The sequence below is a fragment of the Cnephaeus nilssonii genome, assembly GCF_951640355.1.
Source record: "Cnephaeus nilssonii genome assembly, chromosome: 17".
Taxonomy (NCBI): Eukaryota; Metazoa; Chordata; class Mammalia; order Chiroptera; family Vespertilionidae; genus Cnephaeus; species Cnephaeus nilssonii.
This window is the reverse complement of record NC_137088.1, coordinates 47650948-47669070: the sequence shown is the minus strand read 5'-3', so window position 1 is coordinate 47669070 and position 18123 is coordinate 47650948. Positions and strand designations below refer to the sequence as shown.

Sequence of the window (18123 nt, the reverse complement as noted above, 5' to 3'; positions counted from 1 at the left end):
TCTGCAAACACAGGGCTCTGGCCTGGCCCCAGCAGCCTGGCGTGCCCAGAGAAGCGAGGAGAAGCCCCATGTCAGGCGGCACACAGGTGGTTTCCATGGCGCCCACACAGGAAGGCTCCCGCATCTGAGCAGCAGGCTTCAGCAATGCAAGCAGAGCTTGAAAAACAAGCAGATTTGTTTGACAGTGTTTGTGGAATGGCGAAGGAAGGAAGGAAGGAAGGAAGGAAGGAAGGAAGGGAGGGAGGGAGGGAGGGAGGGAGGGAGGGAGGGAGGGAGGGAGGGAGGAAGGAAGGAAGGAAGGAAGGAAGGAAGGAAGGAAGGAAGGAAGGAAGGAAGGAAGGGAAAAAGAGAGAGAGGAAGGAAGAAAGAAAAGAAATAGTAGAAGTGCCCATAGGAGGGACATGCGTTCTCTCAGGGTCTGCAGCTGGGAGGTTGAAGAGCCACCCAGCGATGCTTATGTCTTCCACCTTCTCACCGAGTTAGTGCAGGAAGTCAGACTGATGTTAGCAAGCACGGAGGCAGTTTTCGGAGATCCGAACATTATACTGTGCATTGTCTTCCAAAGGCAGAGAAAGCACACCATAATTTGAGTGGAAACATCAATAAAGAAGTCGTAAAACATTATTGCATGAGGAACTTCTGCAAAAGTGCATTTAACAAAATCAAAGGCAAAAAGGGAAATCGCAGCAGCAGCAACCTGAGAAATGTCATCAGAGATTTAGCCAGAACCGAGTTCTGCACAGTAAATGCGCATGTCACTCCTGGGGTGACAGGACACATCCTTTCTAAATGCACCCTCAAATGGGGTAATGTTTTCTTGCCCTGTGCTCAATTTTATAGAAATAAAGGCCCCTAGGCAAATTTTAATTGTCTCTTTGTTTCTTTTTTTCCTCTCACATTCCCTCTACAGTTGAAAATTAACACTACTGTGGATTTACGGATTTTACTAATTAGTAAGAAGCTTGGCATTTACTAATACAAAACTATGAATAAACCGACTAATTTAACAATTATGTCACCATCAGAATGTTCCCATGGAAGCTGGAAGCCCATAGAAAATTGTGGTCTTTAGATATTTATTCACAAGATGATTAGTCAGAGGGTTACTATAGTGTTATTTCAGTGTTGGAAATTTATTATTCATGTTCCTAATCCCAAGAATTGAACTGCTGAGAGATACACGTGTTACCACATCTCAGCCTGAAGTGGACGGGACCATCTCAGGGCTACGGGAACCCAGTACGAAGCTGGGATGAAAAAGAGGCTTTACACGTCATGCAGCAACTCCAATTGATTAATAATGACTCTGGAGGGCTCTGCAAAGATCCTCCAGGGGAACATGTCGTAGCTGGACAGTGACATCTGTCACTGGTGCAGGAGGGAGCCACAGCATGCGTGCCAGGTGTGGGCCCTTTCCAATGTCTATGAAGTGGGCACTGAGCTTACCCAGGAACTTTTATTCTGTTCATCAGGGATCAGGGCTCTCGGGAATCTGTTTAGTGGGGACAATGTCCTTCCTGGACATTGCAGCAGGAGCAGTAAATACTGCTTCCTAAAACTCGAAAGAGCATGCTGAGCAAAACTTTGACCATGAAACAGCTTCATGCGCCGTGTGTGTCCCAGACAGGAAGGCAGGCCAGCAGGCTGAGCGGCTCAGAGCTTGTTAGAGAAGGGAGCTGAGGGAGGGCCAGTGTGCGCCCGGCTGCCTTGCCAGCGGGAGTCCACCTGTGGTTTTTAAGAGCAGGCACCAGGGCACACTGGCAAAGGCTGCAAAGACAGGAGCTGGACTGGCCAGCAAAGCCTCCGTCCTGGCAGGACTTTGGGAGTGGGACCATCTGAACAAAACCACCTGAAGCTGGGATAACACTTCTCAAGAGAAAATTTTTTAAAAAAATTCTATTTGTTTCTCTTTTGAAAAGCGACGGCTCTTCCTCACATTTGTCACTAAACCAAGGTTCAGATGTATAGGTTACCAATAGCTGTCATTTGCAGTGTTACTTGAAAAGCCAGAGCCTTTAAGACTGAACTCAGAGCTCCCACTCTGGGAGATACTCACTGTAGCTTTTCTAGGACTCAAAATCCATTCCACAATATGTACACATTTCACTGATGATTAGCGACCTTGAGCATCTTTTCATATGTCTCTTGGTCATGTGTATGTCCTCTTTGAAGAAGTATCTATTCAGGTCCTCTGCCCACTTCTTAATTGGATTGTTTGCTTTTTGGTGTTGAGTTTTATAAATTCTTTATACATTTTGGATATTAACACCTTACCAGAGAATATGTTTTCCCATTCAGTGAGTTGTCTTTCCATGTTGTTGATGGTTTCCTTTGCTGTGCAAAAACTTTTTAGTTTGATGTAGTTCCATTTGTTTATTTTTTATTTTGTTTCCCTTGCCCAAGGACATAGATCAGAAAAAGTACAGCTATGAGAAATGTCCGAGACTTTATTGCCTATGTTTTCTTCTAGGATTTTTATGGTTTCAAGTCAATGATTTAAGTTTTTAATCCATTTTGAGTTTATTCTTGAGTATGGTTTATTTTCCCAACACCATTTATTGAATAAACTATCTTTACCCCATTGTATGTTCTTGCCTCCTTTGTCAAATATTAATTGACTATAAACACATGGGTTTATTTCTGGGCTCTCTTCTGTTCCATTGATCTATATGTCTGTATTTATGTCAGTAACAAGCTGTTTCGATTATTATATCAAGTCGCATGAATCCTCCAACTTTGTCTTCTTTCTCAAGATTGCTGTGGCTATTTGGGGTCTTTTGTAGTTCCATATAAATTTTTTAAATATCTAGTTCTGTGGAATATGCAATTGCGATCTTGATAGGAATTGCATTGATCTATAAATTGCTTTGGGTAGTATGGAAATTTTAATAATGTTAATTCTTCCTATACATGAACATGAAGAGAAATGCAAAATAAAACCATAATGAGGTATTACCTCACACCTGGCAGAATGGCTATCATCAATAAATCAACAGACAACAAGTGTTGGTGAGGATATGGAGAAAAGGGAACCCTTGTGTACAGTTGGTGGGCATGCAGATTGGTGCAGTCACTGTGGAAAACAGTATAGAGTTTCCTCAAAAAATGGAACTGTCTTATGGTCCAGCAGTTCCACTTCTGGGATTTTATCTGAAGAAAGTGAAAATACTAATTTGAAAGAATATATGCACTCCTATGTTTATTGCAGTGTTATTTACAATAGCCAAGATTTGGAAGCAGCCCAAATGCCCATCAGTAGATGAGTGGATAAAAAAGCTGTGGTACAGTTACACAATGGACTACTGTTCAGCCGTAAAAAAGAAGGAAATCTTACCTTTTGCAACAGCATGGATGGACCTGGAGAGCATTATGTTAAGTGAGATAAGCCAGTTAGAGAAAGACAAATACCATATGATTTCTCTTAGGTGTAGAATCTAATGGACAAAATAAACTAACAAACAAAATAGAAACAGGCTCAGCTGTTGGAGGGGGGAATTATGGGGCTGGGTGAAAAAGTTGAAGAGATTAAGCAACAAAAACAAACAAACAAACAAAAGAAACCTCATAGACAACAGCAGACTACCATCATTACCACAGGAAAAAGGAGATGGGGAAGGCAGGAAAGGGTAAAGGGGGAAAATGGTGATGGAAAGAAACATAATTTGGGGTTGTGAACACACAATATCATATACAGATGATGTATTATAAAATTGTACACCTTAAACTATATAATCTTATTAAATAATGTAACCCCAATAAATTCAATGAAAACCAGGTCTACAGTCTCCAGTAAATCATCATTCAATAAAGATGACAAAATAAAATAATTTAAAAACCAATAAATACACACTTAATTAGTAATTGCTTATCAGCGTTTTAATACTTGTGCTGTGCTCTTCAGTCCAGTTGGCAGTGAAAGTTGCCATAAATGACCCTCAGCAATGGCACATGCTCAAAGTAGCATTGCCCCTAATTCTAGATGCTTCTCCCATGTTGTGGGGGAATCAAGGGAGCCAATGAGGCAGAGCCATATAGAGAGTCAAAGAGAGCTTGACTATACCCTGCCTGTCTGTCAGATCCTCAGCGACCCAGCATGGCCACCCTTTGGGCTCTGCATAATCTTTTGCCACCCGTGGAAGCCAAGCACACTGACTCTGTGGCCAGCTGCCATTGTGTACTTGAAAATTAAAAATTCTCCCAACATTGCATCTTTTCCTGCCCTTCTTCTCAGCTCACCCACCTAGATGGAGGTATTTGGAGTGACCATTCACATTGAAGAAAAATAGAGAAAGGGATGCTATATGGGCAGAGGATGTTTCTGAGCATCGCTGGAGGTAGAGAGGAGACCAATGTTAGATGCCCTGGGTACCAATGTTAGTGGCACTTTTTACTGGCTGTGTGGACTTGAGCGAGTGACTTACACTCTCAGTGCGTCCTTCTTCTGTAAAATCAGGATGATGCAAATATGTCACAAGGCTATTGAGAGGTTTAGCTGAGATATTTACATGAAGCACTTAGCATACTGCCTGGTTTATAGTAAGGGCTGCCAGACTATAAGCTCATATTATTAGTATGATTAATGAATTTAACTAAGTTACTGCTCACATTTTGCAAGTGTTTCTACATGATGGGTACCAGTGAGAGAGTTTCTTGCTGGCATCAGATGTGTAAATGCTGACCCTCAAGTACAATTTTCAGAAATGATTTCTCTAATCTTGTAAAGCTATGAAAGGAGGACATTCTTAATTCCTGTGCATAATCATTCCTAGGCAGTGTTCCACATGGAGACCAGTGTGCATATGAGGAAGCAGCTAGATAGGTGGCATGCAAAGTACTGAGATCACAGAAAACTTCAGAGTATTGTTCATGGGTTCCAAAGAAATAACTCGGAGGACTGGCTGTGGAAGACATGTATTTGCCCTGGCCAGCGTTGGTCAGTGATGAGAACATTGGCCTGCGCACCAAGGGGTCACAGGTCTGATTCCTGGTCAAGGGCATGAACTTGGGTTGCAAGTTCCATTCCTGAACCTACCTTGTCAGGGAGTGTGCAGGAGGCAACCAATCGATGTGTCTCTGTCACATCGATGTTTATCTCTCTCTCTCTCTTTCTCTCTCTCTCCCCCCCACCTCACTCCCCTTCCACTCTCTCTAAAAATCAATGGAAAAATATCCTCTGGTGAAAATAAAATAAAAAAAAGAAAGAAAGAAAGACATGGGCTTATTAGGACTTACCTGTGCATCAGGGGTGGCTGCCCAGTGCTATTGTTTTACCACCCCCAGACTTTCCCATCACAAGGTTTAATAGAGTTCAGAAAACAGAGGAAAACTGGGTGTGCAGGGGGAGGGGTGCACGCATGAGATCAAAACACTAGCTGTTTACAATCTAAGCTCACATCTAGACCCAGTTTCTCTTTGGCCTTTCTTAGACCGAGTTGCTGCCCAGGTACCCAAGTTCTCACAGTCCACTCACAAGTGGCCTCCACTGTATTTTCCACAGCACAGGATGGGGCTTTGGAGCATGAGAAGGGGCCCGTGTTCCCATTTCCCATGCAGCAGGGCACAGGTAGTTTCACCCCTGGGTGAGGCCACTGCTCCTCCCCTCTGATGCCAATCTTCATCACCTTTGGGGCGGGTGTTTCTATTGCCCAAAACCCACCCAAGCCCTCATTTTACCTCCCCCTTCTCTGAGCAGTGCTTGGTACTCAGTTTGTTTTATCACAAGCGCTTTGAGCTCCTAGCTAATAGGTGGCCTTGATCAAATCATTTGACTGCTATGGGTTTTGTTTTCTCAATCTCTACTAGACAGGCTGCTGGGGTTCAAAAGTGCTAATGCAGGTCCAGTATCGAATGCAGAGCCTGGCCCATAGTGTTCAGTCAATGATTATTTATTGTCACTGGTGCGAGGGTCTTGCTGCTGTGCAAGGATGTGGAATCCGGGGAGAGATGGCTTGTCTCCCATTACCTAGAAAGACATCCTCATGGTAGATTCAGGGGAGACGGCTCGTTCTTCATCCTTTATCTTTGTCTCCTATGGAGCTGGACCTGTCTTTTCCTAGGTTCCCAGAAAACTTTACAGATGTTAATTAAAGTTCATGTAGCACCTCTCATTTGTGAGGCAACATGCTGGACACTGTGGGAGATGTCAAGCAGGGTTTCTATACAGGCAGATAAACCAGAGATTGTAAGAGCTTCATATTGTTACCAGATCAGGAGGAGATCAAAAGTAAGCAGTAAGGAAATGGCAATTAGTCTCCCTTTGAGAACTCTCAGCTCCAGTCAGCCCTTATACAAGTGAAGAATGAAACAGTGGTAGCATTGTAAGGGAGGTAATAGCTAGTATGTAAATGAGTATGAGCACACAGGAAAGCTGTTTTGAGTCATTGTGAATCCTCAGACCAAAGTGAATGCAAATCCAGCTCTCCTGCAGAAGCCCACCTGTAGACAGAAACTGCCCACCTGGCCTGAGCAGTGGAGCCACGTGACGGGATGCAGGTGTGGCTCTCAGTCTGCATGCTCGTTAGAGTTCCATCATGCGCCCCAGTAGGCAGCCGGAGCCTCATTAGTGTTCATAGGAGTAAGCTAATAAGATTTCTGAATTTCCAAATGGTGACAAATAGAGTGAAGAGGTAATGAGAGGGGTAGGAATGGAGATCCCCTTACGAGAACCTATCATGGTGAGAGGATGAGGACATGAACAAAATGCCACAGTCACTCCAAGAGATACTGAGAAGTACCTGTTTGTGGCACAGGGAAATGGGAAGGCATTTATCAGGCAATGACAAGCAAAACTACCCTGATGGAGCCCTGGATAATATTGTGCTGAGAAACCCATGATGAGAGAAGGGTCAAGACTTTCATTGACTTTAATTTTTTTTAGTTACTATTTTATGGTAGCAAAATATGCAGATGCAGTTGTAGGGTGGGAGAGCACTGTTTAAGACCCCGTGAGTAAGAACCTTGCTGTTGGGATAAGGTCTGACCATGTTGGTTCTAGTGAGGACATAATATAGTTTGCTATGGTTGACTTTTTGTGATTTCATTTAACCAGCATCTTCTGAGAATCTAGAAGAGGCCATGGATGGGTGGTCTGGGATGGCCTTGGGTTCAAGGCCTTGCAGGTAGAAATTGGTATCTTCAAGTGGGGTTTCCATATGCTATTGAACAGGATTGAAGGAAGATCTTTGTCATACAGATCTAAGCCTGTACCCTGGAGCAGATTAGTTAGTAGATTTTATCGTCATGTAATTATCCTCTTAATAGCACAGTTAGAAATTGCTGAATATAGTAGAACACTTAAAATAGAAGTACGTCCATCTGCAGATTATGAGTGACGGGTAGCTATAATTGACACTGTAATTAGCCTTACTATTCCATTTTAGCAAAAATCTGCAAGTGGAATTGCTTTGCCACAAAAGTCTAGAAATTTCACATTAGTCAAAAACTGTGCTAATAAGAGAGAGTAATCACTCTCTTGCATTCATTTGTTTTGGGGGCTTTCATTTGCTCAGTGTTAATGTTTAAAATATGACCTGATCTAGGTAATTTTGTTTCGGCATTTTATTTTATTTTATTTTTTAACATGCCAGAAGCCTTAAAGAAGAAATATAAGTAAAAGACTTCTGATGCCTCTGAACCTGGGAGGTCTGTGCACCGAGAAAGAGATGCTAACAGGTGGCTCCTGCTTCTGGAAGACCCCGGTTGATTTAAGTTCCCCATACAACATGTTGGTGCCATCTCTGACGTGCCCACGTACCTCTGCAGCCCATGGAGATGGACTCTCACATCTTTTATTACTGTGTCAAGAGTGTAGGATAGTGGGAATGCAGTAGAACATTTGGCTCTCTAGAAGGGTACATGGCATTAAGGTGATTCTTCAACCTGGGATTCTCTTCCTTAAGCGTTATTTCTATGTATAATCTGTAAGTGCTCTCTGCTGTTGCAGCCTATATGAAGACCTGGCTGGGGAGGTTTTGGCTGGTCAGGTGAATCTCAGCCTCCATCAGACTGAGAAGCCATGCCATTCCTCCTCTGTCCTTCAGTTTAGAAGTTTCCTTTCTATTCGGGCTTCTGGCTCCCCCTGGTTATCTACAGACACAGACTGTGGGTGCTCTAAACGGCTCTAGGCCTTAATGCTGGTGCTTTAGATCTTCCTCACCTGTGGTTGGCTCGGCAAGACACTTAAAAAAATGACATCATTTTAAGTTTTAAATGGCAACATTTTTGCACATACGGCACTGTGTTTAATACTCGAGGTTAGGTTGAAGTGTAAACTTAAAGAACTCATCCGTTCACTCCCCATATCTTTCTTTACTAAAGAACTTTAGGGGCAAATACTTTTTTAAAGGTGGGCTCTTTTTGAAGAACAGGTCTCCAGTGGCTCAGTGCGGGAAGGAGGTTGGCTATTCACATTCCCCGGGCAGACTTGAAAGTAATCCCTTCCTATAGTTTCTCTAGTGTCTGGGCAGGTAGGAAGTGAAAGTGAAAGTGTACAGAAAAGACAATAGAATTGATTCCAAGCCTATTTTTCTCAGAGAAAAATGATTAATTTCCTGATTTCCTCTATGTTTCCTCTAAAAACAAATGATTTTAAAATATCTTTATATGTGTAATCACTCTTCTTTGAAAATAAATGACTTATAAGGTTATATATTCATATATTGAGTATAATTATATAAATATAAGACTACACCAGTACATATATTAAAATTATGTAAATATATGGCTATATATTATCGTTATATAAATATTGTTTAGCCTGGCAAGTGTGACTCAGTGGTTGAGCATCGACCTATGAACTAGGAGGTCACAGTTTGATTACCAGTCAAGGCACATGCCTGGGTTGGGGGCTGGATTCCCAGTGTGGGGTGTGCAGGAGGTAGCCAATCAATGATTCTCTCTCATCATTGATCTCTCTCTCTCTTTCTCTCCCTTCTTCTCTGAAATCAATAAAAATATTTTAAAATGTCAATTTACGTATATTATAAAGTTATGTCTTCCTTATTTGTATTTCATTCTTTAATTGGATGAATTAGCTACAAAGCAGATGTCATTAACAGGGGTGGTGTGGTGGCAAGAATGTAACAGGTCACAAGAGCTCTGGTTCCAGACATGGAGTAGGTGTAAATACATGTCAGGGAGTTGGCAATGAAAGTCAGAAGTCAGGGGTTCTTGGCCCTCACTGCACATTAGAATTACCATGGGAACTCCTAAAAACAAACAAAACCGTAAATTTAAAACCCTGATGCCCAAGTTTCAGCTGGACCAGTTAAAATAAAATATCCGGTGGAGTTGCTAAGGAAAGCATTTTGGCAGTTCCTCAGAAAGTTGAATGTAGAATTTCCTATGACATAGCAATTCTATTCCTAGAGAATTGAAAACATATGTCTACACAGAAACATATCTGAATGTTCATAGCAATACTATTCATAACAGCCAAAAAGTAGGGGAAAATGTCCATCAATTAATGAATGGATAAAAAATATGATATATACATACAATGAGATATTATTCAGCCTTAATGAAATACTGATGCATGCTACAATATGGATGAACCCTAAAACATTATGCTAAGCAAAAGAAACTGGACACAAAAGGCCATATGTTGTATGATTCCACTTATATGAAATGTCTGGGATGGACAAATCCATAGAGACAGGAAATAGATGAATGGCTACAGGAGCTGTGGGGAGGGGAAATGAGGAGTCACTGCTAATGGGTTTCTTTTTAGATGATGAAAATGTCCTGTAATTAGAGAGTGGCCATAATTGCACAACTTTGCAAATATACTGAAAACCACTAAATGTATATATAGTTTAAAAGGGCAAATTTCCTGGTATGTGAATTGTATCTCATTTTAAAAATACCTTAGGAAAAAAGTATATGTGAATATGGGGCATGGGGAATTTTTTTACAACTCCAGAGATTATTTTTAATGTACAACAGTAAATTTTTTTAATGAAATTTAAAAAACTAAACACTCTGTAGCTTGAATGTTTATCATCATAAGGGTCTCATCACTCACTGAATGACACACCAAACAACACTTTGCATGATCTGGTCCCTACCTCTCTTTCAAACCCTTTCCTCACCTCTTTGTCTTGCTTCCTGTCCTCGGACTCCACTGTCCCCCTGTCCCTTCCCTTCATCTAAGACCCGGAGCTTGTTCTTGCCATGGCACTTGCTGTTTTCTTCCCCTGGAACCTTCTGGCCCCAGACACTCCCACGTAGTGGGCCCTCATCATCCAAGTCCAAGATGAAAAGTTAGGTTCTCTTTCCATTGACACTGAGCTAGTCACTTCCACCTCCTCCAAGTCGCTGCCTATTGCACCCTGACTATTTCCTTCAAATCACAATCAGAAATATATTTGCTTGTGGACTGCTTTGTGGTCTCACCACTTGCCATTCCTCCTTAGCCTGCATCTGGAGTGTCCCATGAGAATCCACTGCTAGGACAGTACTAGAACATGGCACGTATGCAAGTATGTAATAAATATGTGTTGAATGAATAAATAAGTGATTAGAGTTTAATGAGTAACCAAATCAAGGAAAGACTATTTCAGTGTAGGCAATTCCTGAGATCTTTGTAGGAGAAGGGGACGGAACCTGTGGAGTGAGATTAGAGATGCTAAATGAGCAAATGTTTTAAAATACTACAGTAACAGAGGAGAGAAGAGGTGGCTGATGATGTGAAATCTTGAAAAAGTAGTTGACATTTTGAAATATCTGTGTTTCCTTTTTAAAAGTAGCTGAGCTTCATTGTTTTTTGACTTGTTAACAATTGAAATTTTTCTTTAGTGACACCCTAGGTTGATGACTTAATATACTTCACTGAAAATTGTGTTTTTCTTTGTTTGAAAATGTTACAGGTACACTTCTGTTTGCTTGAATTCTGAGACACTTAGGCTGTCTTCTCTTTCTCTTTGTTCTTCTTGTCCTCCTCTTGTGGGATATTCCCACAGTGTCTCCTTTGGAATTTTGACATATGTCTGCTGGTTCAGAACGTTTTATAAATCATCTAAACCTAAACGTATGTCTGCAGTTATCCATTTATGCACCTTGATTGTTTCCCAAGTCATCACTAAAAATGTGTTTGAGAGCCTGGCCAGCTAAAAGTATGTTGTTTCCTCAGTTAGATGTCATGCCATTTTTTTTTTTCTATTAAAGTTAGTTTTGGGCTCCATTAGCCAGCAGCTTTTCAAGCTGATGTATATTTTTGGTTCACATTTGAGCCCCTAGTTTTTAATGAAGTGAATTGAAATAGAAACATATTTACCATGTGGTGGAAGTGTCTGGAATTCAGATTTGCCGTATGACTTCTTTTCTGCTGACTCCAAAGAGGGTCATGCCTTTTAGGGTTGGTCTAGATTCCTGCCATTTGCTGAGTCATGTCAGGATATGAAAATAGCAGGTTATTTTTATTTTATTTAAAATCTTTATTGTTGAAAGTATTATAATGACAGGTTATTTTTAAAGTAAACATTATAACGCCAGCCCTCGTGGAATAACATTTATTCTTCAAGGTAAAAAAAAAAATACAGTATTTTTATTCTTTTAACCAAAAGAATGATCCTTTCATCAGGTCTGATTTCCTGGCTTCCCAGGAGAGGCCCAATTCTCATGGCAGATGTTTTGGCTAGGAGAGTGAGAGGTCATTTCCCCCTACATTACATAACTAGGTAAAAACAAGCTTTTATTACAGATTTGGGTAATCAGAGAATACTCCATGCTGATAAAGTTGTGGAGGAATTCACCTTCTCCCTATATTACTTTCGAATGTAATTTTTAGAAACATTGCCTGAGAGATATTAAGCCGTCCATATCAGTAGCTTTGAAGGTTCAATATCCTTTGAACATGATGAGTCTCAAATTGAGGAACTGATGTATGAGAAGTATTCAGAGATGCATAAATGTTGGTGTATGTAGGACCTTCCTTGTGGGTTTTTCAGGAGAATTAAGTAAGATTTTGTATAGAAATTGCTTAGAATGAAAGTACTACTATGAACTGTAATTTCTATTTAATAAGATGCTTATTTTTAGCCAACACTGCTCTACCTTTAATATGGAGAGATTAGTTGTCACCTGTGGGTAGTACAGTGCCATATATATGGTTCTAGTTGTTTTATTTTATTTAAATAATCAATACCATTTATATAAAAGCAACTTACCAATATTAACTTTGTGTTAGCTAGCAATTAACTGTTGTTTGTTGAATAAGATTTGGTATTACTTTTTGACAGGGCAAAATACTAACAATAATACAACAAGTGGCTTTATCAAAGACGTGTTAAGCACTTAAACTGTGTCCTTGAGGAAAAGGCCCAGTTGTTATCCCATTTCACAGACTGACCTCCCTGATGTGGTCTTAGCCTCTTCATCACAGAGGCTCTGCTGGAGCCAGGCTAGGATAAAGTTCAATATCTTTTTTTTAGAAAGCTCCCCAAATAAGTTTAATTGGAACTAGGGCTGAACCTTTTTTTAAGTTCTCAACTTAAATGTGCATATTGACACACAGGGAATCTTATTAATATACAGATAGATGCGGTAGATGTGGTGGGTTGGAGTCTGGGAATCCGAGTTTCTGATAACTCTCAGATGACACGGATGTAGAGGATCAGCAGATCACATTTTGAATAGCCATCCCACTGGATTGCTTTTGGAACTATGCAGATGTCTGGTCTTGAAGAAATCATTTGCTGTAGAAGGCGGAGAGGTTACCCGATAGTCTGTTGGTTAGGATTTCACATCCAAAGGCTTGTTAGGTGCATTTGCTAAAGTCTTGAGTTTCTCAAACTTGAGTCAGTGGGTTTTGAAGAGTCCTTGCATTCTCAGAATCGAGTTTATATTTTGTGTTTTCCACTTGATGAAATAATCTGAAAATAATAGACTTAGGCATATAGTCTGAATCACCAGTTGACCATCAGATACTGTCATGTGGTTTTGGCAGCAAGAGATCCCCTATATTGACAGAGTTATCTTTAATTTGATGTGGCTCAGAGTAGAGTCCCTGAAATCTTAAATTCTCAAGTTTGATAAATCCACAGATAGTATCCACTATAAATAGTATTTTCTAAAGGAGACCCTCTGAATTTCAGTGAATTTGAATAAGCCACTTGACTTGCTAGATAATTGACATCTCTAAAATGAGGGGGCTAGGTCTAATGGGTCTCTTAAGTGTTTTCTGCTAAAAAATACTGGAGGTTATTTTTTGGCGGTGGAGCAAGTTTAGAAGCAGATGGCAGTTATATTAATTGGATGATAATATCTGAAAGCAAACCAGGAAGAGAACTTACTATCCTGAAATGAATTCTCATCTCTTGTTGTAAGTAGCAGGGAAATTTTACATTTGGGGGCATTTGCTTCTGTGGCCATTGAACCTTATTCCACTACAAGTTCGGTTGCCTATCTAATCCTATCAGAAAACATCTGATCAAATCTACTAGTCACAAAATTAAATGTGTATAGTAGAGACATTTTCATTACTTCCTTTCTATTCACTCATTTTGAAGACAAAGTTCTAAAAATAATATCATGCTACTAGCAGATGAGAATTATAGGTGATAGAGAGAGAATATAAATAACTTCCATATTTGAAAAGGTGGAAAATGGAGACTCATTAAATATGTTGAAGTCACATGTTTTTAGTTCAAAATAAAATAACTTACTACTAATGAATACAGAAAAATTAATTAGCTAAAAACATGCCTCTGGTTTTCATTAATATACTTCTTTTTATTTATAAAGCGGTATCTGTAGGCCTCAGTCACTATTTCTGGAAGGAGCCTAGCCCTTCTCTTTCTGCCTCAGCCAAAGCCCACTAATAAGTGTAAAGGCCTAAACCTTAGCCTGAGGTCCCTAGCCCAGCACTTCACTTGGTTCTCTGGATGCCAGAAGCCATTGTCTCCATATTTATTAAGAAACAGAGATTCCAGGAGATGATTTTTTCCCCTGAGAATTCAAACGAATATTGGTACCTCCAGCCTTCTTGTTTTGCAGAAAGGATTCAGCAGTTTCCATTTGCTTAAAATAAAATTGCTTTCTGCCATTTTCATGGGAGAGGAGAGTATTTAATATTTATCACAGCCTTGCAGACAGTTTCAGATCAGCAGATGCAGGGATCTTCTCATCACACAGTATTGGCTCTTATACTTTTCTCTACTTTTGTTCCTTTTATGGTTCCTGGAGTTTTTCTTCACCATTGAAATTAAAACTGGAGAAAGCATGTCTGAACGCAGCACAAGTAGGCAGAATTTTACCACAATTATGAAACTGCAAAGCATGGGTTTGGACAAGGACATAGACTTTCCATTTTCAGGGTGCCAGTGTCAGGAGACTGACATAGCTGTGCTTTGCTTGCTCTCTCACCCAGTATTTTCAGACAAGGTATCTGAGCCTGTGAAGTCTGGGAATTGCTGAAGCTTAGGGAGTGGCAGAGCCAGGACTCCAGTACGTGTGCTTAGAAGGCTCATTTCACCTCCTCATACTTTTTCTCAGCAAAGTGTAGTTTGGGAGTTGAGTGGACACATCAAAAGGGAAGGAATAATGATGAGGTCAGAGGGTAGTCAACATTTCAAATTGTTGGCAGGCTAAACTCATGAGAAGAAATGTAATAGAATTGCATGAGCTCATGGCAGGAGTGATGCCTGGGAAGGAAAGGAATGAGAGGCGGGGTAGCTTTGAGTAAAGAGAAATGGGAAATAATTAAGCCTAAATTGTAACACTGGGAAATACCTTAATGGATGGATGAGTGCCAGAATGAATATAATCAGCAGTCAGATGGATTGAGGCTGTCTCCCAAAAGCCATATCAAAGAAATAAAAAGATGAGAAGACTGGGAAAAGAGTTAGGGAGAATGAAAAGAAATGTTAGATAGAGTCCCTGAAAGGCAGAGAAGTAAACTGAGGTCGGGTACTAGTTGAAGACATATGACCAAGAATAGAAAGAACACAGTGAAAATGAAGGCCTCATATGGAAGAGGTTAATGGACCACCAAACAGGAGGACTCAGGGAGTGGATTCAGTAATGCCCCCCGCCCCCCGCAAAAAAAAAGGAACCTCAGAACTTAACCTTATTTGAGAATGGGATCTTAGCAGATGTGATTAGTTGAGTTTACTAGTATACCAGAGGCAGTCCTAAATCAAATGACTCATGTCTTCATGAGGGGAGAGGACACACACAGCTTGGACATGTGAAGACAGAGGAGAGGTTGCAGTGATACAGCTGTAAGCGAAGGGATGCCAAGGATTCTTGCCACTCACCAGAGCTAGGAAGAGAAAAGGGAGCGTTCTGTCCCAGAGCTGTCAGCGGGCACTTGGGCCTACCACCACCTTGATTTCAGTCTTCTGGCCTCCAGAACTGTGAGAAAATGAATTTCTCTTCTGTTAAGCCACTCAATTTGTGACAATTTCTTACTGCAGCCCTCAGAAGCTAATACATCGCCCTACACTAGACCCTTCCACAAAACTCTAACAATTTTGAGATAGAAACTAGAGCATCCTCCGGGGAACAGGAGTCTGATCGTCATTGAACTTTTCTCCACAGCAACACCAGGATGCAAGAGGGCAAAGGAATAATAGTTTCCATGTCTTGCAACAAGCAAATTTAAGCTTAGCATTTTATTTCTGGTTACTGTATTTGAGTGAGAGGATAAAATGAAGATAGTCTGTATAAAATCTCAGTTTTTCAGATATAGAGAGAACCTCTCTGAAAGTTACTTTAGAGAACATCTCCTGGGGGTTGGGGGGCGATAGAAGAACAGAAAAGAATCCAGGAGAAAGAAATTACATGCAGGAAAAAAGAACAAGTAGGAAATTTGGTGATTTTTGTATAAAGAAGCAGTGAGAACTTGAGCTTTTAGGATTGTGATAGGGGAGATAATCAGAAAATGTTCCACTAAAAATAATTTGAAATGCTGAATGAAATATACAAATATTCACTCAAAGACATAGGTGAGCTATGAAAAAAAGGAAGGGGACAAAAAAAAAAAACCAACAAAGAAGAAACTAAAATTCAAAAGAAGGAGTGCTGTGCCCATTGCTGCTTAGTATGAGGGGGTGTTTGTAGACCTTTGTCAGTAAGATAAATGAGAAACATGATTGCTTGAATAACTAACTAATGGTGTACAAAAAACTACAAAAACACAGCATATCAATAACTATTTGAAATTATAACATACTATTATTTCAACACATAAAAAATTAGACAGGAGGAAGCTGGGAGATGAACTGTGAGAGAGAGCCAAGATGGGAATAATATGCTAAGGACATCGACATGATCTGCTTTTAGATATTGATGGAGACATTAAGCATTAGTATGGATTGTAATAAACCACTTCTGAGATAGAAGTGGAATGTATAATTTCATACAAAAGGAAAAACTGATCTAGCCAGTGGAAATAGGAAGGAGAAAAAAAGTGAAACAAAAACTGAAATAGGATATTCAAAATAAACTTAAAGATAAAACCATTGAGAAAAAATATTTAAGAATTAGATTATTTAGAATAAATGCTTAACATTGAAAAATTTTAGCTGAGCAAAGTTGATGAAATGGATGGGTAAAAATAAAAAGCACCTGCCGGATCTGGCCTAGTAGATTTGGGTTAAGGTGGCAACCTGAATGCAGAGGGATTAAGAAGACCATGTTGTTGTCATTTTCTCCAATTAAGTGGTGGGGAGTGGGGAGCTTTTCAGGAGGACTTACCCAGAATACATCATAGTGGACATTGAATGAGGGGCAGCTTAAATGATGTCTTCTCAACTAAGAATCTGTAGCAATGGATTTTGCTTTGCTTTCTGTAAAGTGGTATATGATCTGAGTTTCTCAATTGCATTTTATAAAGGTCCTAAATCACTTCTTCTTTCAGATTCCAACCAAGAGAACATGTCATTCAGATTCGGCCAACATCTCATCAAGCCCTCTGTGGTGTTTCTCAGGACAGAACTGTCCTTCGCCCTCGTGAACAGGAAACCTGTGGTCCCAGGACGTATCCTTTGTTTTAAGAGAAGAAAAATTTTAAAAGCCTCTGAACCTAACACACCACACGAATACAGGATTGGCCTCCAATATCTGTCTGAAAGGTAAACAAGGAATCCACTTCTCCCCCTCTTTGGACAAACCAGGTAAGATGTTCCATTTATTCTCGATTCAGTTGGTGGCGCCGGTAATATGCTTGATCAGTTTTGCAGAACTTCTGGAAAGAGTTGCTTAGCAACTGTGGCTTCCGAGGAGAGTTTTTGCCTGACCTTTTCACTGTGGTAGCTGTGTAAATAAATAGGTGCTTCTAAAATGGTCCCAATAAATATCATGGACACTTTGTTTTCAGTTATCAATTGTGAATTTTAATAGTAAAATAGAGATTGGGTGGCACTTTCGTGAAGTGAAAGTAAGGGATTATGGGAAGATTTGAAACACATTGGTTTCTTTACCTCTTGGAAATCATTCAAGCTGGAAGTTTTATTTAAATTCATATACATAAATATGCTTACAAATATTTTTTTTCATGGTAGGGTCTGAAATAGCATTTTGTCTTGGAAAACATCCCAGCTTCTAGATCATTATCCCTCCGACTATCGAGTTGTAGTCTTTCTTCCTATTGACTTCCATAGGCACTTCATTCTTTGCAGTGGAAATAGCAGGGATTTGTTAAATGCTTTGGAGAGTAATTTTTATGATGTTGAAGATACCAATTGTGATTGTGTGCATATGACTTTTGTACTGACTCTTTAGAATTTTTTTTTCTCTTTCTGCCTAACTTAATTTACTCTGCAGAGTTCAACAAAGCATAAAATTTTATATTTTAAGATAAGAATATTCCACACTGAGACATGATTTTACTTTGAAATATATTGCTAGTAATTCTAAATCTATAAATATGTCAAAAATTTTTTCAGAGTGATTTATATTTTTTTTCATGTGGGAATTTTCAAAGTGCTTGAGAATTTTATGACTATTCTTTCTTGGCCATGTAACTATGGTACATCAAAAAGAATACAAACAAGAAAATATGCACCAAAAGATAGTTGTGATTTTATGATAGACTTTCAAATTTCTTGAATCCAAATTTTAACTAAACTAATTTTGTAAATTTATAAAACTAATGACCACAGCAATAAATCAGTAAATGACATA

The 18123-nt window shown here is 39.8% G+C and overlaps 1 protein-coding gene across 9 annotated transcripts in view; it reads left to right on the top strand.

Moving 5' to 3' along the window:
• FHIT (fragile histidine triad diadenosine triphosphatase) overlaps nucleotides 1–18123 on the top strand; it is a 1334508-nt gene that overhangs the window by 579457 nt on the left and 736928 nt on the right. For all 9 annotated transcript variants that reach the window (XM_079795475.1, XM_079795474.1, XM_079795471.1 and 6 more), the window contains one exon: nucleotides 16859–16978. In XM_079795475.1, coding sequence (XP_079651601.1) covers nucleotides 16876–16978 — 103 coding nt within the window. In that variant the 5' untranslated portion in view covers nucleotides 16859–16875. The remainder of the gene's footprint in view (nucleotides 1–16858; nucleotides 16979–18123) is intronic.